The 21,667-nt window shown below is 42.1% G+C and overlaps 1 protein-coding gene across 3 annotated transcripts in view; it reads left to right on the plus strand.

Moving 5' to 3' along the window:
- The window catches only part of pcyt1ba (phosphate cytidylyltransferase 1B, choline a), a 66,753-nt gene that overhangs the window by 39,403 nt on the left and 5,683 nt on the right, over nt 1-21,667 (plus strand). The window contains exons 3-8 of one of the 3 annotated variants that reach the window (XM_078232530.1): nt 3,526-3,642; nt 5,286-5,437; nt 14,083-14,161; nt 15,423-15,565; nt 19,220-19,408; nt 20,716-21,323. In XM_078232530.1, coding sequence (XP_078088656.1) covers nt 3,526-3,642; nt 5,286-5,437; nt 14,083-14,161; nt 15,423-15,565; nt 19,220-19,408; nt 20,716-20,862 — 827 coding nt within the window. In that variant the 3' untranslated portion in view covers nt 20,863-21,323. Of the gene's footprint in view, nt 1-3,525; nt 3,643-5,285; nt 5,438-14,082; nt 14,162-15,422; nt 15,566-19,219; nt 19,409-20,715; nt 21,324-21,667 lie in introns of those variants that run through there. The other 2 variants (XM_078232529.1, XM_078232532.1) reach the window with 2 other exon arrangements.

The following is a 21,667-nucleotide window of genomic DNA, read 5'->3' on the forward strand; positions in this document are numbered from 1 at the left end:
AAGACCTGGACTTCATTAACATCAGGTGTCAGGCCTCCCGCCAGTCAACTTCCCGTTAGTTAATATCCATCCCCATGTTTGAACCTCTTCAGTCAGGGTTTGTCCAGTCCCAAGGCACTGAAGGGAATCTAATCAAAATCGCAAATAACATTTTCTTTGACTGTGACCATGGTGCTTTTGCTGATCTCTTCCTCCTTGACCTCTCATTGACATTGTTGACTGCACCATCATCCTCGCAAGCCTTTTCCCCACTGTCCAGCTCAGTGGTGTTGCCGTTAGTCGGTTTACACTTACCTCGTAGTAAGAGTCAGGACATTACTGGCAATGAGTTTTCTCCCCAGGATCATAATCAGAAGGTTCTACCATGGATCAGTGATCCAATCCATCAGGTTGCTGCCCAGGTGATGAAAGGAAAAATTGCCCCAAAGCAGCTTTGTCAAATGGTTCCTCATGGAGTCCCTGTAAAACAAACTTCAATCCATTCCTTGATGTAAATAATACCCATTCTGATTATGGTACAATTAATTTATCATATCAAATTACCATATCAATGCATTCAGTGAAAATGTAATAAGACCAGTTCTTCCAATAATGGCTCAATTTTTCAAAATGCATTTACGGTGTGTGGGCATCGCTGCCTAGACCAGCATTTATTGCCCATCCCTAGTTGCCCTTGAGGAAGGAGGTGGTGCATTTTCTTCTTGAACTGCTGCAGTCCCTGGGGTGTAAATACACACACAGTGCTGTTAGGAAGGAAGTTCTAGTTGATACATGTATTGACCACGCAGACTGGAAATCCCAGGTTCTGTATTGAGTTAGTTAATCTTGGGCAAGGTGTGAAATGGAGGCGTAGTGACTGGGTTTAGTACTTCTGGGCTAAGACAAGAACAGCTTTTGAAAAATCAAATACCCCTTATCGCTGGTCTGTTGGAAAAGACTGGGTGACATCTTCAGCTCTCACTGGCGGTGAGCTTGGAGGCAATAAGGGCAGCTAATTAGGTGGGATGGCAGTGTACCCTGGTGAACCCCTCCACCTCCCAACCTCCGCCGGTATTACATTTTGGCTGGGAAGGCCCAAGGCCGACCTCTCCACCACATGCCAATTAATAACCACTCAAGGGCCTCCACCCGCTGGTATTAACCCAGCTGCTGACGGGTTTATTGCCATGTGGCATGCATGGCAGCTAAAGCCCTGTGGCCAGCCTTTCAATCTCTGGGGGAGGGCAGGAGTTGGGGGGAGGGTTCCCTCAATCAAAGATGTTCAGTGTTTGATTGTGGAGGTTGCCACAATCTCCTCAACGCTCTGCTGAGCACAAGAGACCGACAGCTCTCGGGAGGTGAGATTTCTGCCCTCAGCCTCTTGATTCCAGGGGAAGGCCCACCAGTGGCCTCACCACTGCCTGATTGGCCTGTGGTTCAGTGGGCCTTGCTGAAGACTTGGGTCTCTCACCAACTCTCCAGCAGTTAAACAATATCCTGCCCTGTACGTGCTGATCTTAGTTGAGGAAAGATTTAGGTCTGTCCATGGAGCAAATGCAGTTGAATACATTTTTGGCATTGACTACCTCACGTTACTTGGGTGAGGTCCCTGAAGAGGTCTGGAAAATACAATTGTACCCCAGCAAGAGCTATTAGAAGGTGCAGGATCACGATGTGTGATGCAGGCGGCATACGGACTTTGCACTGCTTGTTTGTGATATTGGTGAACAGCCTAGTGCAAAGTGCGCAACTGATAGGCTGCATGTTCAGTAGGGGGCCCATGTCCATGCACAGATAGCATGAGTTACAGCTTGCTTGGGAGATTCAATCTCACTACAGCAGCTGATGTTTACGAGAATGAGTAAGAATTCCAATAGGGCAGCAGACCACAGAGCGGGCTCCCAGAATGTATTATTAGATGTGTTATTGAATAAATTTGTTATGGATTTTTTTGTCTTTTATTTCAGAATATTGTCCAAGGTGATGGTCTGTGGCAGAGGAATGGATAGGTGGAGAATTCAATACCAGCAGTAATGTAGGGATGATTTTAGGGGAACTGAAGTTTGATTAGCTGCTCACAGACTGTCCACTAAAGTGCTTGCTTTCTTCCTTCGTCCTCTGACTCCTCCTCTTCCTCCTTCTGGGATGCTCGCTGAAGGTCTACAAACTCCATGGAGATTTCTCCCTGAGCCATTCAGCCAGTACCTAATGTTTAAAAAGCCAATCAATAGCTCCATGACAACCCCGGTGACAGCATGATTCTCATTGTATGATGTGGGCCACATGTGGTCATGTAGCGGAGAGGAGTCATGAACCATATGGGTGGCCCATTGTCACCCAGCAGCCAGCCTCAGGTTGCCATAGTGGCTAGAATGTGGCAGGAATGACTAACTGGTGCAGCATGTCAGCATTGTGGCTGCTGCCAAGATAGTAACATTCACCAACATGATGTTCTGTGCTCACATCCCAACTGCACATTAAGCAAGTGGAACCCTTTATTGTCCTAGTACATCTGCCCATTGAGATCTGGCACACAAGCTGCCACATGTGTGTAGTTAATGACTCCTTGCTTCATTGGGAATCCCGCCAATGCCCTGTGCCTACTCCTCCGACCTCTCTCTCTGGTCCCTATTGAGGGTGATGGTGATTTCATAGCCACTGGGAGCAGAAGGTGGCACAATTCAGGAAGCATCTCCTTGGTGAATCACGGCCATCTCAGACACTGCTTCTGGCTGCAGTAGAGGTAGAAGAAGCGCTCTCTGAATACTGTAGATAGGTTTTTTTTAGAGCTTTTCTCCTCGCCCTCCTTCTATAAGTGTTTCCCCTCTCTGTAGTCTATATTCCATGCCCCTGTTGTACTGCAGCCCAAAAGGGACTGTAACCATAATCCCCACGAGCGACAGCAGGATTTCTGCTGACAGGTCTGCAAACTCCACTGGGCTTGGAAGAGCTCAGCACCACTCCTTCTGAATCAAACAACTTTTCAGGCTTTCTCTAACAGCACAGTGAACAGCACTTCCACTAACCCTGCAGCAGCAAGTAAAAGTCAAAAGCACCTCACCTGAAAATCCCATGCTGATGCCTTTAGCTAGCATCCATGGGCAGATGTGGGTGACTGGGTCCCTCTTGCATTTGTGAAATATTCTGGAAATATTTAAGAGGGCTTCAACAAGATCTGCAAGATACAAATGGCAGATCAGGTGCCAAATCACTTCAAAGCTGAATGATGTCAACATCTGCCCAGTCTGTCTGCTTCTGGAACATACAAGTCACATCTGCACTTGCATCCTTACAGTGTGGGCTGTACTGGAAGTGACCGGAAGTGGATTGGCTGCCATTTCTGGGACTCCCGTAGTGCCAACACCAGCAATTCTATGAAGCCAAATTTTACGGCCTAACATCTGAGATGACGGGAATAGAGAAAATATCAGGGCAAAGCTTATGATTTCAGCTGAAACATTGCGTGTTGTGTTTGAAGTTCACTGATGCAATATGTTTGATGGCTCTCGATGCCATGCTAACTTGTGCTGATTTATCCCTTCACAGTTGACAGGCCGGTGAGAGTTTACGCCGATGGAATTTTCGATCTCTTTCACTCGGGCCATGCTCGGGCTCTGATGCAGGCCAAAAATCTTTTCCCTAATACCTATTTACTTGTCGGAGGTAAGAACTGAGGGACAAACCAATTGAAACAAAACGTGCAAAGCCAACTGAAGCCAAGTAACTCTTGTGGGTGACCCAAAGAGTTGTTTAGAAACTGTGAGGACTGTGCACTCAGCGTAGTGGGACAGATATTTCTCCACTGTTTTTATTTGTACCCCTTTCCCACAGTGAACCAACAGTGCTGCCACTCACTTGGAGCACATCTGTTGGGAGAGGGGTGCGGTGTGCTCCACAGACTATGGTTTCTGCAGAAGATTGCTTATCCTTTCATAGAATCATAGAATCCCTACAGTGCAGAAAGAAGCCATTCAGCCCGTTGAGCCTGCACCAACAGCAATCCCATCCAGGCCCTATCCTCGTAACCCTAAGTATTTACCATGCTAGTCCCCCGGACATTAAGGGACAATTTAGCGTGGCCAATCCGCCTTCACTGGGTGAAACACTGCTGCCGTGGCTCAGTTGAGGGTTAATTCTGACTCAGTTTCCATTCCTGGGTATCCATCAGCCACAGTGTGCTGATGGTGTTCCAAATGTGAATAGTACATCAGTTTGAAAGTGCTAATAAATGTGCCTGCTTTACATATTAACTCCCATACATTTTTATGTTGTTTTCTAGATGTTTCCATCACACATTCATGCTTGCCAAATGTCACTCAGCTTTTGGTTTAAAAATATAACCACTCTTGATGATATCACTCTGAAATATAAGCACAGCTTCAAATCCTTAAATGGATTTGCAATCTGTATCATTCTTGCATTTCTCAAATGTCACTTCTATTATTCCCTCAGTGTTGACAGTTCTGCTCATATCCTCCTACAGATCCATTGCTCAGTAATCAAAATGTTCTTGCAACAAGCAATTTTTTTCTTTGATGCAAGTATTAAGGAATACATTAGTGTTAATGACAAGATAAAGTACTGTCAGGTATATTAATAGTTTGATCGTAAGATAAAGTTATAGATCTTTCGTTGCAAGTGATGGTTAAATAACAGCACACACAATCAATCTTGTGCCCAACACATCTGACATGAAAGCAAAGGAAGAGTCATGCAGGAAGAGACATGTAAATTATTTGCGAAGCAACTAGTCTTAAGATATGTTCTGACAAACACAATGACTTTGAATATCTGTAAAACCACAGTCCCTCAACAGAATAGTGTAAATATTTTGTGTGATGTCCCTCTGTTCCTGACTACGCCGTGCCTCATTCCAACACAGGTCTCACCTATTCCCCATTCTGCTACTTTTTAACCCGCAGCTAGAACATGCCTGAGAGTGGCCTGAAGTGACTTGACTTTCTGCCTAATTCCCACACGCTTGACACCTGTGCTTGCTATCTTCCTGTAATGCTTGGGCTGGACATGAGAATGGGAAATAAGGGGTTCAAAGCAGTTACATGTTACCCAGTCACACAATGCTAATGTCGTTATTAAATTGGAGGGCTGTGAGTTGCATTATAAAATCTTCTACAAATTCATCTACTTTAATGAGATCATTTTTCTTGTTGCTAAGTGTACAGATATCTGCAAAAAGGAAAAGTGGTGACAGGCATTGAAAGTAGTGGTGGAAGCAGTATTGATGTCTGTGGGATGCCAGTGTTATGGATTGCTTATCAGGATTACTTATGTGTGTTTGGTCTCAGTGTGCAGCGATGATCTAACACATCAATACAAAGGTTTCACTGTCATGAATGAGATTGAGCGCTATGATGCCCTGAGACATTGCCGCTATGTTGATGAGGTTATCAGGGATGCACCGTGGACGCTATCTCCAGAATTCCTTGAAAAACATAAGGTATGTTTCGCAATGGTCCTTTCCCCTCCTACCAAGTGTCTGTGTGCTTTGAGTCAATATTTGCACAGGTTAATGTTTATGGCTGTGGACTAATTTTCTAATTTGAGAAAGTTAGTGGTAAATTACTCCATGCCCAGAATAAACCGCAAGGGGACATTGTTTCCTAAATAACACAACTTTTCAAAGCTCATTTCAACTTCCAATAACTGCAGAAAACACCCTCTACTGATCACTGAAATGCAGTGTGGTTCATAACCAACTTTGGCTCCTGTTCACTAACCTTATCCTTGTTATCACAATTGAACATTTAATTTCTTCACCAACATTGATACCAGAAATTCCCTAAAATGAAAAAGACATTAAAAATACGTCAATTCTTCCATAGAATGTAAAAGCTGATCCATCTGTTCAGTTCAGACTGTGAACCGGTGTGATTGGTCCAGATTCATCAGGTTTGTTTTACTGAACCTGATTTTCAGGTTTACTGGTTACTCAAATTTAAGAAATTTTATATGTTATGGGCCTTGATTTTACCGGCACGCCTGCCCCGAAATTGGGGCGGGTGAGGCTCGCAGAACAGCATTCTCCGTTGACCTTGGGCGTGATCTTACGAGCCTCGGGCGGGCTTGCCAGTAAAATTCCGACCATAGTGTATACATTTTAAACCCGCTGCACTACTTCTTTCCCATCAACTGCTGGTCAGCCAGTGAGTAGCAGGACTTAGGAAGGAAGAGATGCTCCCACTTGTGCCATTGGATCTGACAACCATGTGCATCTTGCAGCTTCCCACCATGCAGCCTTGCTTTGCTCTATAGAGGCCTAAGTCTCAAGGCTTCACTATATTTCCATTCTTAATGCTGCAGACTGAATCCTGAGTTGCAGCAGGACATCAGCAAACAGATGCCATTGCAACCCAATACTTACGAAAAGGACCAGGGCCCCAGTGGAGGCAGCCACTATGCCTTCCTGTGGTCAACTCTCCTGACTGGGTTCAAACAGCAGTAGCTATTTCTCAGTGAACAGCCTGGCCCACCCTGTATTTCATATAGATTTGATCTGCAGTTCAGGTAGGATGCCACAAGCAATAAGAAAACATCAATCCAACTAATGAAAGGAGCTGGACCAGAGAATGAATATATTATCTGTATTCTATATTAAATAGGCATATAATCATTCAATTTACAGCGCAGAAGGCCATTCAGCCTGTTATATCCATGCCAGCTCTCTGCAAGAGCAACTCAGCTCATTTTCTGAACTCTGAGAAACACCCCTTTGGTTCCCAAACAAGATACAATATTATATAACTCCATGAGCTAAATCCAGCAGATAGTTACCACCCACAGGTTATTTATCCATGTTTGGGGAAAGCCGTCTTCAGTTTCAGTAAAGGAATACTCTTCTGTTCGAGTTTCGGATTTTAAACAGCAAACATTTAGCAATAACCTGTTTTCCGGACAGCCTGCTAGGTATGCTACAATGGTGTCTGCTTCTAATGTGTCCCTTTCTCCAGTTATTGTGCTATGGATATTTCACTCTTTCCCTTTGATGTTACCCACCCTGTGGACCCGGCTTAGCTAATAAGCGTCAATTCCTTTATCTTTAAAATCACCTCTTATATACACCATTGTTATTCCCCTAGGCAAACACTTATTTTTCCCACTGGTATATAATTCGTATATCAAAACACCCCTTCAGACAGCTTCACTTATCAGTCCCCTTTTATCCCCTTTCTTTATTTTATCCCAATTTTGTTTTTAATCTTAATTTTCGTCAATTCTTAACATCATGCATTAACAAACTGTTTGTTATTCTCATCAGTCGCTGCATGCATATTGGACACACAACTATTAAATCATGCAGGTATCTTAATGGTACATGTGCACATTGTCACGGCTGTTCATCTGGGTGATGTTTCTTCTCAGGAAGGGTCATTCCCATGGCACCTGTTGTTGCTGTGGTAACTGTTGTTGTTACATTTCTGTTGTTGGAGACCAGTGTACCCCTGGGAATGCTGGTGATTCTATCTGCTGTCCAGCTGGTAAGACCCCATCTTCCTGATCAGCCACCTACAGTGAAGGACCAGCTTCTAACTGTTCATATAAAACTGCGGTTGTGCCAGTATATTTGGTTATTCATATCCACTGGGGGGTGACAACTGTTCTATGCATGCCCCAAATTGCCACATGGCCTGACCCCTGTTGGGAACATTGAAGGTTTGTACCCTGACTGACTCTACGATGCTCAGCTCTGGCAATGGTTTGGCAGTCTGGTCAAATTTAAATTTAGCTTTCCGCTGTTTATCTTGACTTTTTCACTCAAGCCTGTTACAACTTCTGGCTTCAGTGGATTTTTTGCTATTGAAAGTGTAGTTTATATGCTGTGTGACATCAGCATTCAGACTGGACTAGCTTCAGTGCCAATGTGTTTCTCCACTTGAAGATTGCCTTGTATACGTCAGTGCTAGATTTGCTCAATTTGTTGACAAGTCCTTTGGTGATTTTCATTCATTCAACTGTGCGAGTGTTGAATTTCCCAATCATTTATGAAGTGGCTAAATTCTTCACTTGTGAACCAAGGGCTATTGTCACTCATCACAATATCTGAAATGCCATAATGACTGAAGTGTGCTTTCAGGCAATTTACTACCTCTCCTGTTGTTATTGAAGTAAGTTGGTCTACCTCTCTATAGTCATACTAGTAGTCAACAGTGACAAGATAATCAATTCCTGCAATAGTGAAAAGGTTTACTCCCAGCTTCATCTATGATCTGTCTGGGATATCATACATCATATGCAGCTCTCTATCTTGTTTCACTTGGTACTTGTTACAAGCCACCACATTGGCTGATGTGGTCATTAATCTCATTGTTCACATTTGGCCAGTAGAGCACTTCATTTGCCTTTCTCAGCCTCAATTCAATTCCTTGATGGCTTGCATGGATGTGCTTGAGCATCTCTCTTTCATAACAAATGAAAGACATGAACACCCTCAGTTCCAGATCCTAACCACCCGAGGCATAAGAAAGTTTTCCCTTGTATGGCATGGCAATTGCTGCTTCTGCCAATCATCTTAATTCAGTGTCATCTGGTTGCCAACCTTTCTGCCAATAGGAGCAGATTCTCTCTATTTACTGTGCCCAGGCCATTCAAAATTTTGAACACCTCGATCAAATCCTTCAACCTTCTCTGAGGTGAACAACCTGTTTCTCCAATCTATCCACATAACTGAAGTTCCTCATCCATGGAATTATTTTTGTAAATCTCTTCTCCACTCTCTCTATAGCTTTAACATCCTTCCCAAAGTGTCATGTTGGAATTGGTCCCAATGGCCGGAATTTTACCATCCCACCCGCCACAGGAATCGGAACGGGCAAGGGGCGGACCATGGAAAGGTCTGTTGACCTCGGGCAGGATTTTACGGTTTTGGGATGAGCGAGACCATAAAGACCTGCCCAATGTTCCGACTGAGGATGAGCTAGCATTTTATAAAAGATCACATAACTTGCTTACTTTTGTCCCATATGCCTGCATTTATAAATTCCAGGATCCCTTTTGCCTTTTTAACCACTTTCTAACCTCCCCTTCCACCTTCAGCAATTTGTGGTCATATACCCCATTGTCGTTTTGCTCCTGCATCCCTTTTATATTTTTATATTTGAATATATTTATAAACATCCTCACTATAGAACACTCCTCATTACAATGTCTCATTTCCTGAAATCTTTCTCTCATCACATTTTATTATAAAGCAGCAGAGGTAATTTAGACTTTGGGTGACAGTCTGGAATAAGTAATCTTATTTTAGTACTTGTAATGACTAAGTCTGTTCTGTCATTCAATGAGATCATGGCTGAGAGTACCATCTCTTCCCATGGTGCTCTCCATCCTGCTTGCAAAGGATGCTATTTGTCGGATGCCTATTAAATCCACTACAACCACTACAGTATGCTTCCCCTTTTTATCCTCCTCTCTTTGGACAGCGTCTTGCTCCAAGGTGCCTTGGTCCACATTGGGGCTATTTTTCGAACGGTCTTTATTCTTATCCTCACAGATAGCAGGTACATTGCACATGTTGGATAGGATCCATTGCTGCTCTAGCTCCACCTCCTCTACCTTTACATTCCCTGGGTTCCCCTTATTCTGTGCAATATCACTCATACCAAACTCATTCTGAACTTGCACGAGTTGTGACCAAGAGTTGGGAGCAAACTGTCCAGATACTGCTCCCCCTTCCTTCATGTGCCAGATTATCTCCAACTTGCACTCCACCTCAGTGACTCTGAGCTGACTGAGAGATCTGAGATGTGGACATCTTCTGCAGATAATGTTAATTATGGATAGTCTCAGTGTCCACCAACCCCTACATACTGAAGTCTAGACGCATAAACTTTTGCCACATCTTCATTTTGATTATTTAACTTAACTATATCTACTTTTTAGTTTATTTTACTATTGTTGTTTTTTTCTATACACCACACAAGCAGTAAAACACTGGACAAAACTTTGAAATATTTATTGCCCCAAGCTTAGATGAAGCATGACAAGTACTAGAGGCACCTCCTTCCCTCCTGTGCCAAATTTCCACTTTCACCAAGTTCTCAACATTTGCACTCTATTTATGATGCATTCTCATCATGACTACTCTGGACCACCACGAGGAACAGCAGAACTGCTATCACCTAAAATCAAAGTTAATCACAAGTATACTCACTATGCTCAAAACCATAAGAAAATCTGCTTGTATGTTATTAGAAGTCTTGCATATGGCATTCACATCTTGTCCACATGAAGCTTGCTTAATGTGTCATGATTTTTGAGTAACGCTTCTCTGCCAACATTAATAATGTGAAGACATTAACTCAACATATCAACATGCTGGAATAGAAGAAAGAACATGTCAACATCTTATAATGGCAAAATTCCTACTTGCCCTTCACATTGTTGTTTCAGGTCTTTCCACCACTAGGTGACACTGTGGTGCAAATCATTGGGATCCACATTGAATTTTAGGGTCATTTCAAAGTTTTTTATAGTGTTTATTTGTACTCCGCCTCCTAAACAAATACTTAATTACCCTGAACTGCCAATTATTTTTTAAGTTTAGCCACTTTCCCTATCAAGTTTATTATAGAACAAAATAAAATTTCAATGGAATTATTAACACAGAAACATAGAGAATAGAAGCAGGAGTCGGCCGTTCGGTCCTGCTCTGCCATTCATTTTGATCACGGCTGATCCTCAAAATCAATATCCTGATTCTGCCTGCCCCCCCATATCGATTGATCCCTTTAGCCCTGAGAGCTATATTTAATTTCTTCTTGAACTCAGTGTTTTGGCCTCAACTACTTCCTGTGGTAGTGAATTCCACAGATTCACCACTCTGTGGGTGAAGAAATTTCTCCTCACCTCAATCCTAAAAGGTTTACACCTTATCCTCAAACTATGACCCCTACTTCTGGACTCCCCCACCATCAAGAACGTTCTTTCTGAATCTACTCTGTAAATCCTGTTAGAATTTTACAAGTTTCTATGAGGTCCCCTCACTCTTCCAAATTCCAATGAATACAATCCTAACCGACTTAGTCTGTCCTCATATGACAGATCATTCCAGGGATCAGCCTGATAAGGGATCAACTTGGTAAACCTTCGCTGTATTCGCTCTATAGCAAGGATATCCTTCCTCAGATAAGGACACCAAAACTGCACACAATACTCCAGATGTGGCCTCATCAATGCCCTGTAGAATGTGGTAAAACATCCCTATTCTTATATTCAAATCCTCTTGCTATGAACACCAACATACCATTTGCCTTCTTTACTGCCTGCTGTACCTGCGCGCTTACTTTCAGTGACTGATGAATGAGGACACCAAGGTCTCGCTGAGTATCCACCTCTCTCAATGTACACCCATTCAATTGATAATCTGTCTTCCTGTTATTGCAACCGAAGTGGATAACCTCATATTTATCCACATTATACTGCATATGCCCACGCACTCAGCCTGGCCAAATCATGCTGCAGCATCTCTGCATCCTCCTCACAGCTCACCCTCCCACTCAACCTTGTATCATCTGCAAATTTGGAGATAATACATTTAGTTCTCTCTTCCAAATCATTAAGTTGAAATCTCCCTCACTCTCCAATGAATAGAAGATGCATTCTGTCACCTGGTCTCGTCAGCTCCAATATTGTTTGTGTAATTAGCTCTGGGAATCACTGCCAGCCTGACCACTTAGTTCCTTTACTATTTATTTATTTAATTTACTCCAGGATTCCTGCCAGCCTGCAAAAGGTTCATTCTGTTAAATTAATTACTTTGGGAAAATGCCACTTTTGGCACCTTTTGTTGTTAATTATCTACTCAGTGTTAATTAATCAGATCCCTAACATCAAAATGGGCTTTCTGCTTCCTGAAAGATCTTACTCTATTCTGCCTCCATTTCCTCTTTTTGCTTTAGCCCTGCTATCAATCCAAACCTCCATCTCCAGTACTCTTCATTTCCAACTGGTTATCTTCCTATTTCAGACAGATTGTCTATTTCTTTCTTGTCACTTCAGCCTATCTTCCCTGTATTCCATGCATCTGTTTTTGATTTGACTTCATGCTGAGTGTTTCTCCGTGACTCCTCCTCTCTCACTGGTCCTCCTTATTCATTCACCTATCCAGCTCCTGTTTATTTATATTTGCTCCCTTTCAGCTACCGCCCTCCCAACCTCCAAAATGACCCCCACTCCATCTTCCAAATATCCACAAACTTGCCCTCCCTCCCACCCCAAATGCTACATTCTCTCATTTCCTCACTAACAACATAACAGATCCATTTCCTTTTGCAACATTATTTCTTCTGGCTTCTTGCATTGGGATCCACTGTAATATAAATTTACAAACGGGGCATGGTTATACAAAATGCTATATGTATTTAGCAACACAAGCTGACAACGATCCCTCTCCCCCTGCATCTCTGTTATTGCATGTGCAGGAATTTAGTGAGTTTTTGTACGGGAGGGGTTGTGCATGAAAAGCAAGTTAACGGCTTTGTTGCAGTGGAACTGTCATCATGGATCAGGCAAGAGGAGGTACAGTAACTTTAATTTATGATGCAATTGTTTCCTGTTTCCCACCCACCCAGATGCATTGTAAACCTACATTTGGTGTCACTCAACAGAAACATAGATGAAAATGTCAGTTTTTTGCTATTCCAAGAAAAATGCTCACCTAAGAAAAAAATCAATGCACGCTGAACCCTTTCACCTTTAATCTTGTTCCTGCCCAAATCCTGCCAGTAATAGACTGGACTGGGTCCTCAATGGATCTCCAATTGGGAAGACTCCATATGCATACCTTGGTAAGAATTCTTGTGAAAGCATAGAGTATATCGAGGCCAAAATTCCTTTCATTAAGCAGTGGAAGTAAAACAGACTGGTTTAGTGCACTCCATTAATGCCAACCCAAAAGTAAAATCAGGACTGAAGGGGAACCAAGACTTGATTTCTACAAACACCAGCTTATTCAAAGCTCCAATGCACAATCTTCCCTGCACTAAATTCTTTGTTCATCAAAATTCCTGTCCTCATTTACAAATGCCTGCATTGTCTCGTTCTACCAAACCTTTTCAACTTTCTGCAGCCTATTGCAACCAGGCTGTGTCCTTGGTCCTCTGGTTCTGGCCTCCTCTTTGTCTCACCATCCATCATTGGTGGCAGAGCCTTCGGTCTGAACACAAAACTCATGACCTAAAACTCTCCACAATGCTTCTTTTCTTTGCGCATGCTTTTGCCCTTCTAGCTCTTCTATTGCTGCTTGACAGATTAATTTCCCTTGGTGAAACATTTTGGAACATTTAGGAAGTTCAAAATTTGATGGAAACGCACATGGTTTTGTTTCTTAGGAGTTGTGTCATTAAGAATTGGACAGAATCTATAGGGAATTTGTTCTAATGAGATTGAAATATTGTGCAAAAACAGGAAGAGGCAATAGGCAATAATTCAAACCTATTCTGGCATTTAGACATTGGCTGATCTGTACTTCAGCTCTATTCACACATCTTTGCTCTTTATCCCATATACCCTTCCTTTCACAAACCTGTCAATCTCAATCTTAATGAGTGATAATCAATATATTTCAGATCTGGTGCACAATTCCATTTGGGTTTTACTTTAGATTTCCAACACGGTTAATTTAACCAGTAATCCAGGGTGACATGATTTCCAATATACCTCCCTCCTTATGTAGAAGCAACAGACCAATCCTAAATCTATTCTTTTGAAACCTCTTAGTATAAGTATAAAAATCCTTGAAAAAAGAGGGGGTAATTTTCACCTTTGGTGGCTGGGCACTGGCCTGGCTGAGTGGACAGCCTACTGGTGGTAGAACAGCTGATTTATTTGTTTCATCGATTTGTGTAAGATGAAAATCAGGAGGTTTGCACAATGAAGGATGATCACTCAGTCAGATTGCTGCTGTTCATGAGGGTGGGAACTATACCCACTGAATCTTTGTAACATGGTATTTTGAGATCCTTTGCATTCACGTCTCTGTTAGGCAGGAAAAAAAAACTAGCCACAGTGCAGAGGAATCTTACTTGAGTAACTAATCAGTCTGAAATTGTTCAAACTGCAAATTATGTTACTGACAATTTCTTTTAGATTGATTTTGTGGCGCATGATGACATTCCGTACTCCTCTGCCGGATCCGATGATGTCTATAAACACATTAAGGAAGCCGGTATGTTCTTGTCAATCATTATAAATTTGCTGTAACTCATAATGGATGGAAAGTTGAAGATTGAGCTTATCTTGATTTATATTGTCTACAATTTAGAAACAACAACTTGCATTTATATGCACCTTTAATGCGGAAAAATGTCTCCAGACACTTCATGGAAACACAAGAAAAAGCCGAGATCAGAAAGGGTAATCAAAGATATTAAGTCAGGGGTGAGTTTTCAGGAGCATCTTAGAGTAGGGAGGGACAGAGGGTGGGTCAGTCATGCTGAAAGTTGCACAGAAGTCAAGGAGGTTGAGGAGAGTTAGTGAACCACAGTCACAATAATAGAGTAAGGAGTCTCACAACACCAGGTTAAAGTCCAGCAGGTTTATTTGGAATCACGAGCTTTCGGAGCACTGCTCCTTCATCAGGTGAGTGAGAGAGGTCTCCAGAGGCCTCACCTGAGTGACTCACCTGAGGAAGGAGCAGCGCTCTGAAAGCGCGTTATTCCAAAGAAACCTGTTGGACATTAACCTGGTGTTGTGAGACTTCTTACTGTGCCCAACCCAGTCCAACATTGGCATCTCCACAATAATAGAGAACATTATTTATTACTTTCATTAGGGCTATCTTAGTGCTGTGGCAGGGCCATAAAGCTGCTTGGAGAGATTCAAACAGGTAGTTGAGGCAGCAGATTTCATATTCGATATATCCTTCCATTTTCACAATGTTAGATTTTTTGAGTTATTTGTATTTGTGCTTTCCTGAGTATCCCGGGGTACATTATTTTTGGATGTCTGGCCAAGAGGCTGAAACCTTTGATTAATTGATCTCAGTATCTTTGAGTGCAGCTCTATGTTCAGCCAGCAGCTGGCATACTGGCGCTGTGTAAGAAGCCAAGGCTCTCGCGAGGAGTTTTCGGGTGAGCAAACCTGCCCGAAGACACTGCAGACAGATTGTTACATTTCAGGAAGAAGCTGCCACCGGAACTGAAACAGTCTTGACAGACCCAGGGTTGTGAAATAAAAGGTTCACACACTGCATTGGCACAACTTTTATTTACCACACAGTTTGAGGAAGGAAAAAGATGACATTTAAAGGAAGGCTTGCATCTCAAAATCATTAAGTTAGAACATCTCAAAGCTCTTTATAGGTGATGAAATAGCTCTGGAGTGTAGTCACTGCTGTAATGAAGCATCTCTTATTTTTGCAGCTATTAAATAAAGTATTTTGAATAACATTTCCATGACTTATTTCAATTTTGTTTTTTAACTTTTAGGCATGTTTGTCCCCACTCAAAGAACAGAGGGCATCTCCACCTCTGATCTTATCACCAGAATTGTACGGGATTATGATGTTTACGCCCGACGTAACCTCCAGAGAGGTTACACAGCCAAAGAGCTTAACGTTAGTTTCATTAATGTGAGTCTCCTATTATCTTGTGGTCTTTCCTACCGCTAACATATTATTGTACACAGTGCCCATACTAAATGCCAGCTTTGTTTAGCTCAGACTTGAAAGGATTGCTTACAATGCGCTTTTCTCTGCAGCAAAGATTCTGAGTTGCTGGGAAACAAAGTCCCTGTTCACAGTAACAAAATGCTGCCCTACTGCTTCGAGTCTAATTGATGTACACTCTGCACAATTTCCACGCCACCTTTTGCAGTTGTGTGAACAAAGTAACCTTGGTGTTGAAGAACTGTGCTGTTTAATGCATGTTGATGAACAGACTGTAAGTTAGATCCAATAGTTTGTTATTTTAGTTTTGTTTCTCCCTGTTCTCTTTGGCAGCGCTGCTGCCATGTTTCCTTTATTCAGCAGGCCCTGAGTCACCCAATTCTTTGTGTGTTTTAGCTGCCAGTGCTGTTCCCAGTGCTGACCAGAGTTTTCAGCCAGCTTTTCTTTTTCCTTTTCTTTCCCTGTCCCTGGCATTGCTTTTTCCCAGATGCCCATCCAACTAAGAAGCAGCAAAAAACATGGTTGCGACAGGCAGCTGTGATTTACTGTTGTGGCATTCAGACAGCCTAGGCAGCCGGCAGGGGAAAGTCATGCTTTATCTCAGTTGTATCCATTTGAGAATGAAAGCAAATGTGGCTTTTGGCATCCAGTCGACCATTCTGTCCTTTGCCATTGCAAGAAGTTTCATTCATGGAGGCGATGGCCCAGTGGTATCACTAGACAATTAATCCAGAAACTCAGCTAATGTTCTGGGTACCCTCTGTAAAGATGACATCCAAAACTCTGCTTCCCTTTTCCCAACTTGCACCAAATTCCATTCACCCATCACCCCAGGTGCATTGCTGACCTCTATTGGCTGATATTTTCCAGAAAGCCAGTAGTTGAAGGATAGAACTAGAGTCGGTCTTCACACGCTTCTGGCAAAATGTATTCACAGAGTTACACGTTACAACCATGCACTTCCTAACCCAACAACCAGTTTCAGTCTGTGTCTAATAATAGGGGCACAGTTAATACTCATCACCTGCATACTATTAAACACAATTAGCATTGGTTCTCAGGTAAACTATACCTTGATTATAAAATTCTCATCCTTGTTTTCAAATCTCTCTATGTCCTTGCCTGCCTCTATCTTCCTCAGATAACTGCACTTACCCAATTCTGGTTTCTTGGACATCCCGGATTTATTTTGCTGCACCACTGGTGGCTGTGCCATCAGATGCCAAGACCTAACCTACGGAATTTTGTCCCGAAAACCTCATCGTCTCTCCATATTAATTTTTGCCTTTTAAGACATATAATATTCATTCAGTGCCTTTGACATTTTACTATGTTCAAGGTGCTATATTAGAAACAAAAAAAAACATAGAAAATAGAAACAGGTGTAGGCCATTCGGCCCTTTGAGCCTGCTCCGCCATTCATTTTGATCACGGCTGATCATATTCAATATCCTGATCCCACCTCCACCACCAGCCCCCCATATCCCCTGATCTCTTTGGCCCCAAGAGCTATTTCTTCTTGGAATCACACACAGTTTTGGCCTCAACTACTTTTAGTGGTAGTGAGTTCCACAGATTCATCACTCTCTGAGTGAAGACATTTCTCCTCACTTCAGTCTTAAAAGGTTTATCCCTTATCCTCAAACGATGACCCCTACTTCTGGACTACCCCACCATTGGGAACATTTCTTTCTGAATCTACCCTGTCTAACCCTGATAGAATTTTATAAGTTTCTATGAGATCCCCTCTCGCTCTTCTAAACTCCAATGGATATAATCCTAACCGACTTAATCTCTCCTCATATGACAGACCTGCCATCCCAGCAATCAGCTTGGTAAACCTTCGCTGTGCTCCCTCTATAGCAAGGACATCCTTCCTCAGATAAGGACACCAAAACTGCACACAATACTCCAGATGTGGCCTCACCAACGCCCTATGGAATTGCAGCAAAACATCCCTATTCCTATACTCAAATCCTCTCGCTATGAAGGCCAACATACCATTTGCCTTCTTTACTGCCTGTTGTACCTGCGCGCTTACTTTCAGTGTCTGATGCAAGAGGACTCCGTGGTCTTGTTGAGTATCCACCTCCCTCAATTTACATCCATTCAAGTAATAATCTGTCTTCCTATTATTGCTACCAAAGTGAATAACCTCACATTTATCCACATTACACTGCCATGCACATGCCCACATACTCAGCCTGTCCAAATCATGCTGAAGCATCTCTGCATCCTCCTCACAGTTCCCCCTCCCACTCAACTTTGTATCATCTGCAGATTTGGAGATAACACATTTAGTTCCCTCATCCAAATCATTAATATATAATGTGAACAGTTGGGGTCTGAGCGCAGACCCCTGCGGAACCCCACTAATCACTGACTGCCAATCAGAAAAACACTCATTTTTGCCAACTCTTTGCTTCTTATCTGCTAACCAGCTTTAAAGCTTTCAACTTAATTCAGATTGTTGTTGCCATGAGATTTACGCGACCCTGCAAAACTGTTTTGAAGTTCCAGCAACTGCATTTCTTTCCACGTTTGAAATATCCCTTAACTTTTCCCGGAGAAGTTGTTTCTGGCTTGACGGACAGAAATACGGTAGATGTCAAATGACAAAAATATGCATCAAATAAAATGGTTTCCGGACGTCTCCAAGTTCCCTCATGCTCTCAGCCTCACATTTCCCTTTAAGTGTAGAATGTTCCTTAAATCACTGACATCAAGGACTTCCAGCAAAGCTAGTTTATTCCTGAGCTTAACAGCTATATCCAACTCTCGTGCTCTGCCCATGCTCCCAAGGATAACTCCCGCGATCCCGCCATGTGACCTCTACACGTCATCACTTTCCCAGTGACTATTCGGTTTACAGTAAGTTCCAAATGCATTATTGCTGCAGACTGCATTTTTTTATACTCCAACTTTTAAGCATCAACAAAATCAACGTACGATAGGAAGAGGAGTCAGCCTTTGCTGAACCCGCCTTTGTCCCTTTTGAGACTTTCAGTTCCCATATACATAACTTACTGCACCTCCTAATTGAGGCTCATCTGCAGACTTGGGGGGGGGGGGGGGGAATCAACTTTGGATTCATTTTTTCCAAGGCATTGGAACGCATGATGAAAAGCTGAGGCCCCAGTACTTAACACCCCTTTTCATCCGACATGAGGCCCGCATCTTTTGCAGTGTTTTGGTCTGTCCATTTTTGTGGGCATGTTTTAGCTTTTTGGGACTGTTAAGGAACTTTTGCCACGTTTTAATTTGGTGTTTATAGGTCAGATAGTTGGCTATATCAATCTCTAACCATGGGTTCTCGGTCTCAGCTGAGAAAATTGCTGAGCAAAACATAAATAACTTCTAGAGAGATGTGGGGAGCTAAAAATCTGGATGACACTGCTTTCTTATTCTATCTTATGACGAGCTTAGGATCAGCATTAACAAAGGCCAGAAACAGATTACCTACTTTCTTTGAGGAACTATTTATGGGACTGTGAACGGAAGAGAGCTTGAGAATGGGGAAGTACTTTTTAAAAGGAAACAAATAGAATGAGATTGTGGTGTATTTCAGGTTCACATATTTACTTTCAGTCACTGAGCAAAACATTTCATTTCTTTCAGGAAAAGAAGTATCGCTTCCAAAATCATGTTGACAAAATGAAAGAAAAGGTGAAGAATGTAGAAGAGAAATCAAAAGAATTTGTTTACAAAGTGGAGGAAAAAAGCCATGACCTTATACAAAAATGGGAAGAGAAATCACGAGAATTTATTGGAAACTTTTTAGAACTCTTTGGCCCTGATGGAACTTGGGTGTGTACCTTAGATTAATTTCCAAGAAACCAGTGGAAATTTTTTTACCAGAATGTCAGTTGTCTACCAGAAACCTTTCAAAGGTCCACTGTACCTACAGATAAGGCTGAGACAGAACTCACTCCTTTGAAACTCCTGAAAATAAACACAGATTTCTCAAGAGACTTTCATGTTGATGCATAAAACTGCAGAGAGAACAGTACTCGAGTATCATTTAAGCAACATTTTCCACTTTTTAATTCAGTAGCATATTGCAAATTATAGACTGGTAGGATAAACGGGTTTGCATTTCCTGCAGGTTAGTGGGAACCAGAGAGAGAATTAGATCTTCAGTTCTGTTAGAATTGTAGAGTTTCTCTCCTTTTGTGGTGACAGTAGGGGTGGAGTACCAAGCTTCTGAAGCACATAATCAATATAATAGTCTCTAGGAAATAAAAGACACTGATCTTAATAGATTGGCACAAAGATAGGACACACTACAGATGTAGCTTGAAGTCCAAGGCAGGATTTCAACAATAATTGATGACATTGCATTGTTACTGACTGTTAACCTGACTCCTTCTTAGAATGAAGGGCTCATCTTATGAAGCAAGGTTGAACAGGTTGGGTAGATACCCATTGGGGTTTAGAAAATAAGTAAGAGGTGATGTTATTGAAACCTGGAAGATCCAGAGGGGACTTGACAGCGTGGATACTGGGAGGATATTGTGGGAAGACTAAGATGAGGGGACACAGTTAGAGAATAAGAAGTCTCCCTTTTAAGACTTGAGATGAGTTTTTTTTGTCTCTGAGGGTTGTTAATAGATATGAAATTCTCTTTCCCAGAGAGCAGTGGAGGCTGGGTCATTGAATTTAACAAAGGCAGAGTTAGACAGAATTTTGTTAAGCAAGGGATTTAAGAGTTATGGGGGGCAGACAGGAGGGAATTGAGACCACAACCAGGTAAGCTAAGATCTTATTCGATGGAAGAGCACGGTCGAATGGCCTACTCCTGCTCCTAAGTTCTCTCTTCCTATGAATGCAAAGTTGCATGGTAGTAACTGTAGCAAAGTTTCTGTTCCTCTACCAATGCTGAAGAGTGTGCTCTGGCCTCAATGCCAGATTCTTTCCCCCACACAAGATCAGCTGAGAATTGAATCAAAGGAGAGAAAGTTATTTTAAATAAATAGCTGCCATCAAAAAGGAAAATTGGATTTCAGTTTTTCACAAGATTAGAAAAGATTTTGGGAGACTGATATAAAACTAAACATACTTGGCAGTAATCTGTTGTGTTGTTTGTTAAATAATTGCTTTCCACCTTCAACCAGAGAGCAGTCAAGGCATGGCAGGTCATCCGTACATTAGGATGGGCTGGGGAGGGATTGGGCCGTGACGCAGCTTCTGAACGTTACACAGAAGCCAGGATCATTCCAGGTTCAACTCCCAATTTATGTTGCAATAACAGATCTCAGTAAAGGCAGTACTGAAGCAAGCAGAGCTGGCCTCAGCCTCTGCTTAGATAAGGGGAAAATGGCCAGTGTTCCCACTCCTGATCGTTATCCATTAATGCCTCCTGAAAATGGATATGTATGTTTGTGTGTGGTGATGGTGGGTGAGGACAGGATCAGAATTCGCTGGGGCGTCCTTCAAATAACCTGTTAAAAGTTGCTCCTAAAGCTGAGATCTAAATAATGACCATCTTCCACTTGTGGAGCCAGGAGACATTGATGTGAGAAAAGTTGGCACATAAAATGGGAAAATGCATCCTAAGTGAAAAATATGCCAATCATCTTTTTGTCGCCAAATGAAACATTGCTTGGCATCAATCAAATGTACATTTCTAATCAGAAACTGATGCGATTTGATTTGAAAAATCATCAAAACAACAGACAGTTGATTCATCCAGAATTTTACATTTAGAAGATAGAAGAGGCATCACAGAAATGATTGATAAGACTTTGACTGGCCTAATCTTTGTGCCTGGTTTAGTTAGCTGTGTTCAATGACTGAGTATTAATATCAATAGAGTTTGTAACCAAGATTGCTCAGTGTAGCTTTTATCAAGGCATTTGCTGTTAGGTTTGCTTCCTGCGTATATCCAGGAGACTTTGGTCAGTGCCCAATGAATTCCACACATTTAGTTTAAAATCTCTGTTGTGCCATTCTACTATTCACTAAGTTAAAATGAATTGCCCATTAGTACTTACTACATTCAGGTCATCTGGGTCATTGCTTGAAGGTTTGCTCAATTTGGTTTTTTTTTGTTTCCATACTTCACAG

Source organism: Mustelus asterias, chromosome 17, assembly GCF_964213995.1.
Source record: "Mustelus asterias chromosome 17, sMusAst1.hap1.1, whole genome shotgun sequence".
Lineage (NCBI taxonomy): Eukaryota > Metazoa > Chordata > Chondrichthyes > Carcharhiniformes > Triakidae > Mustelus > Mustelus asterias.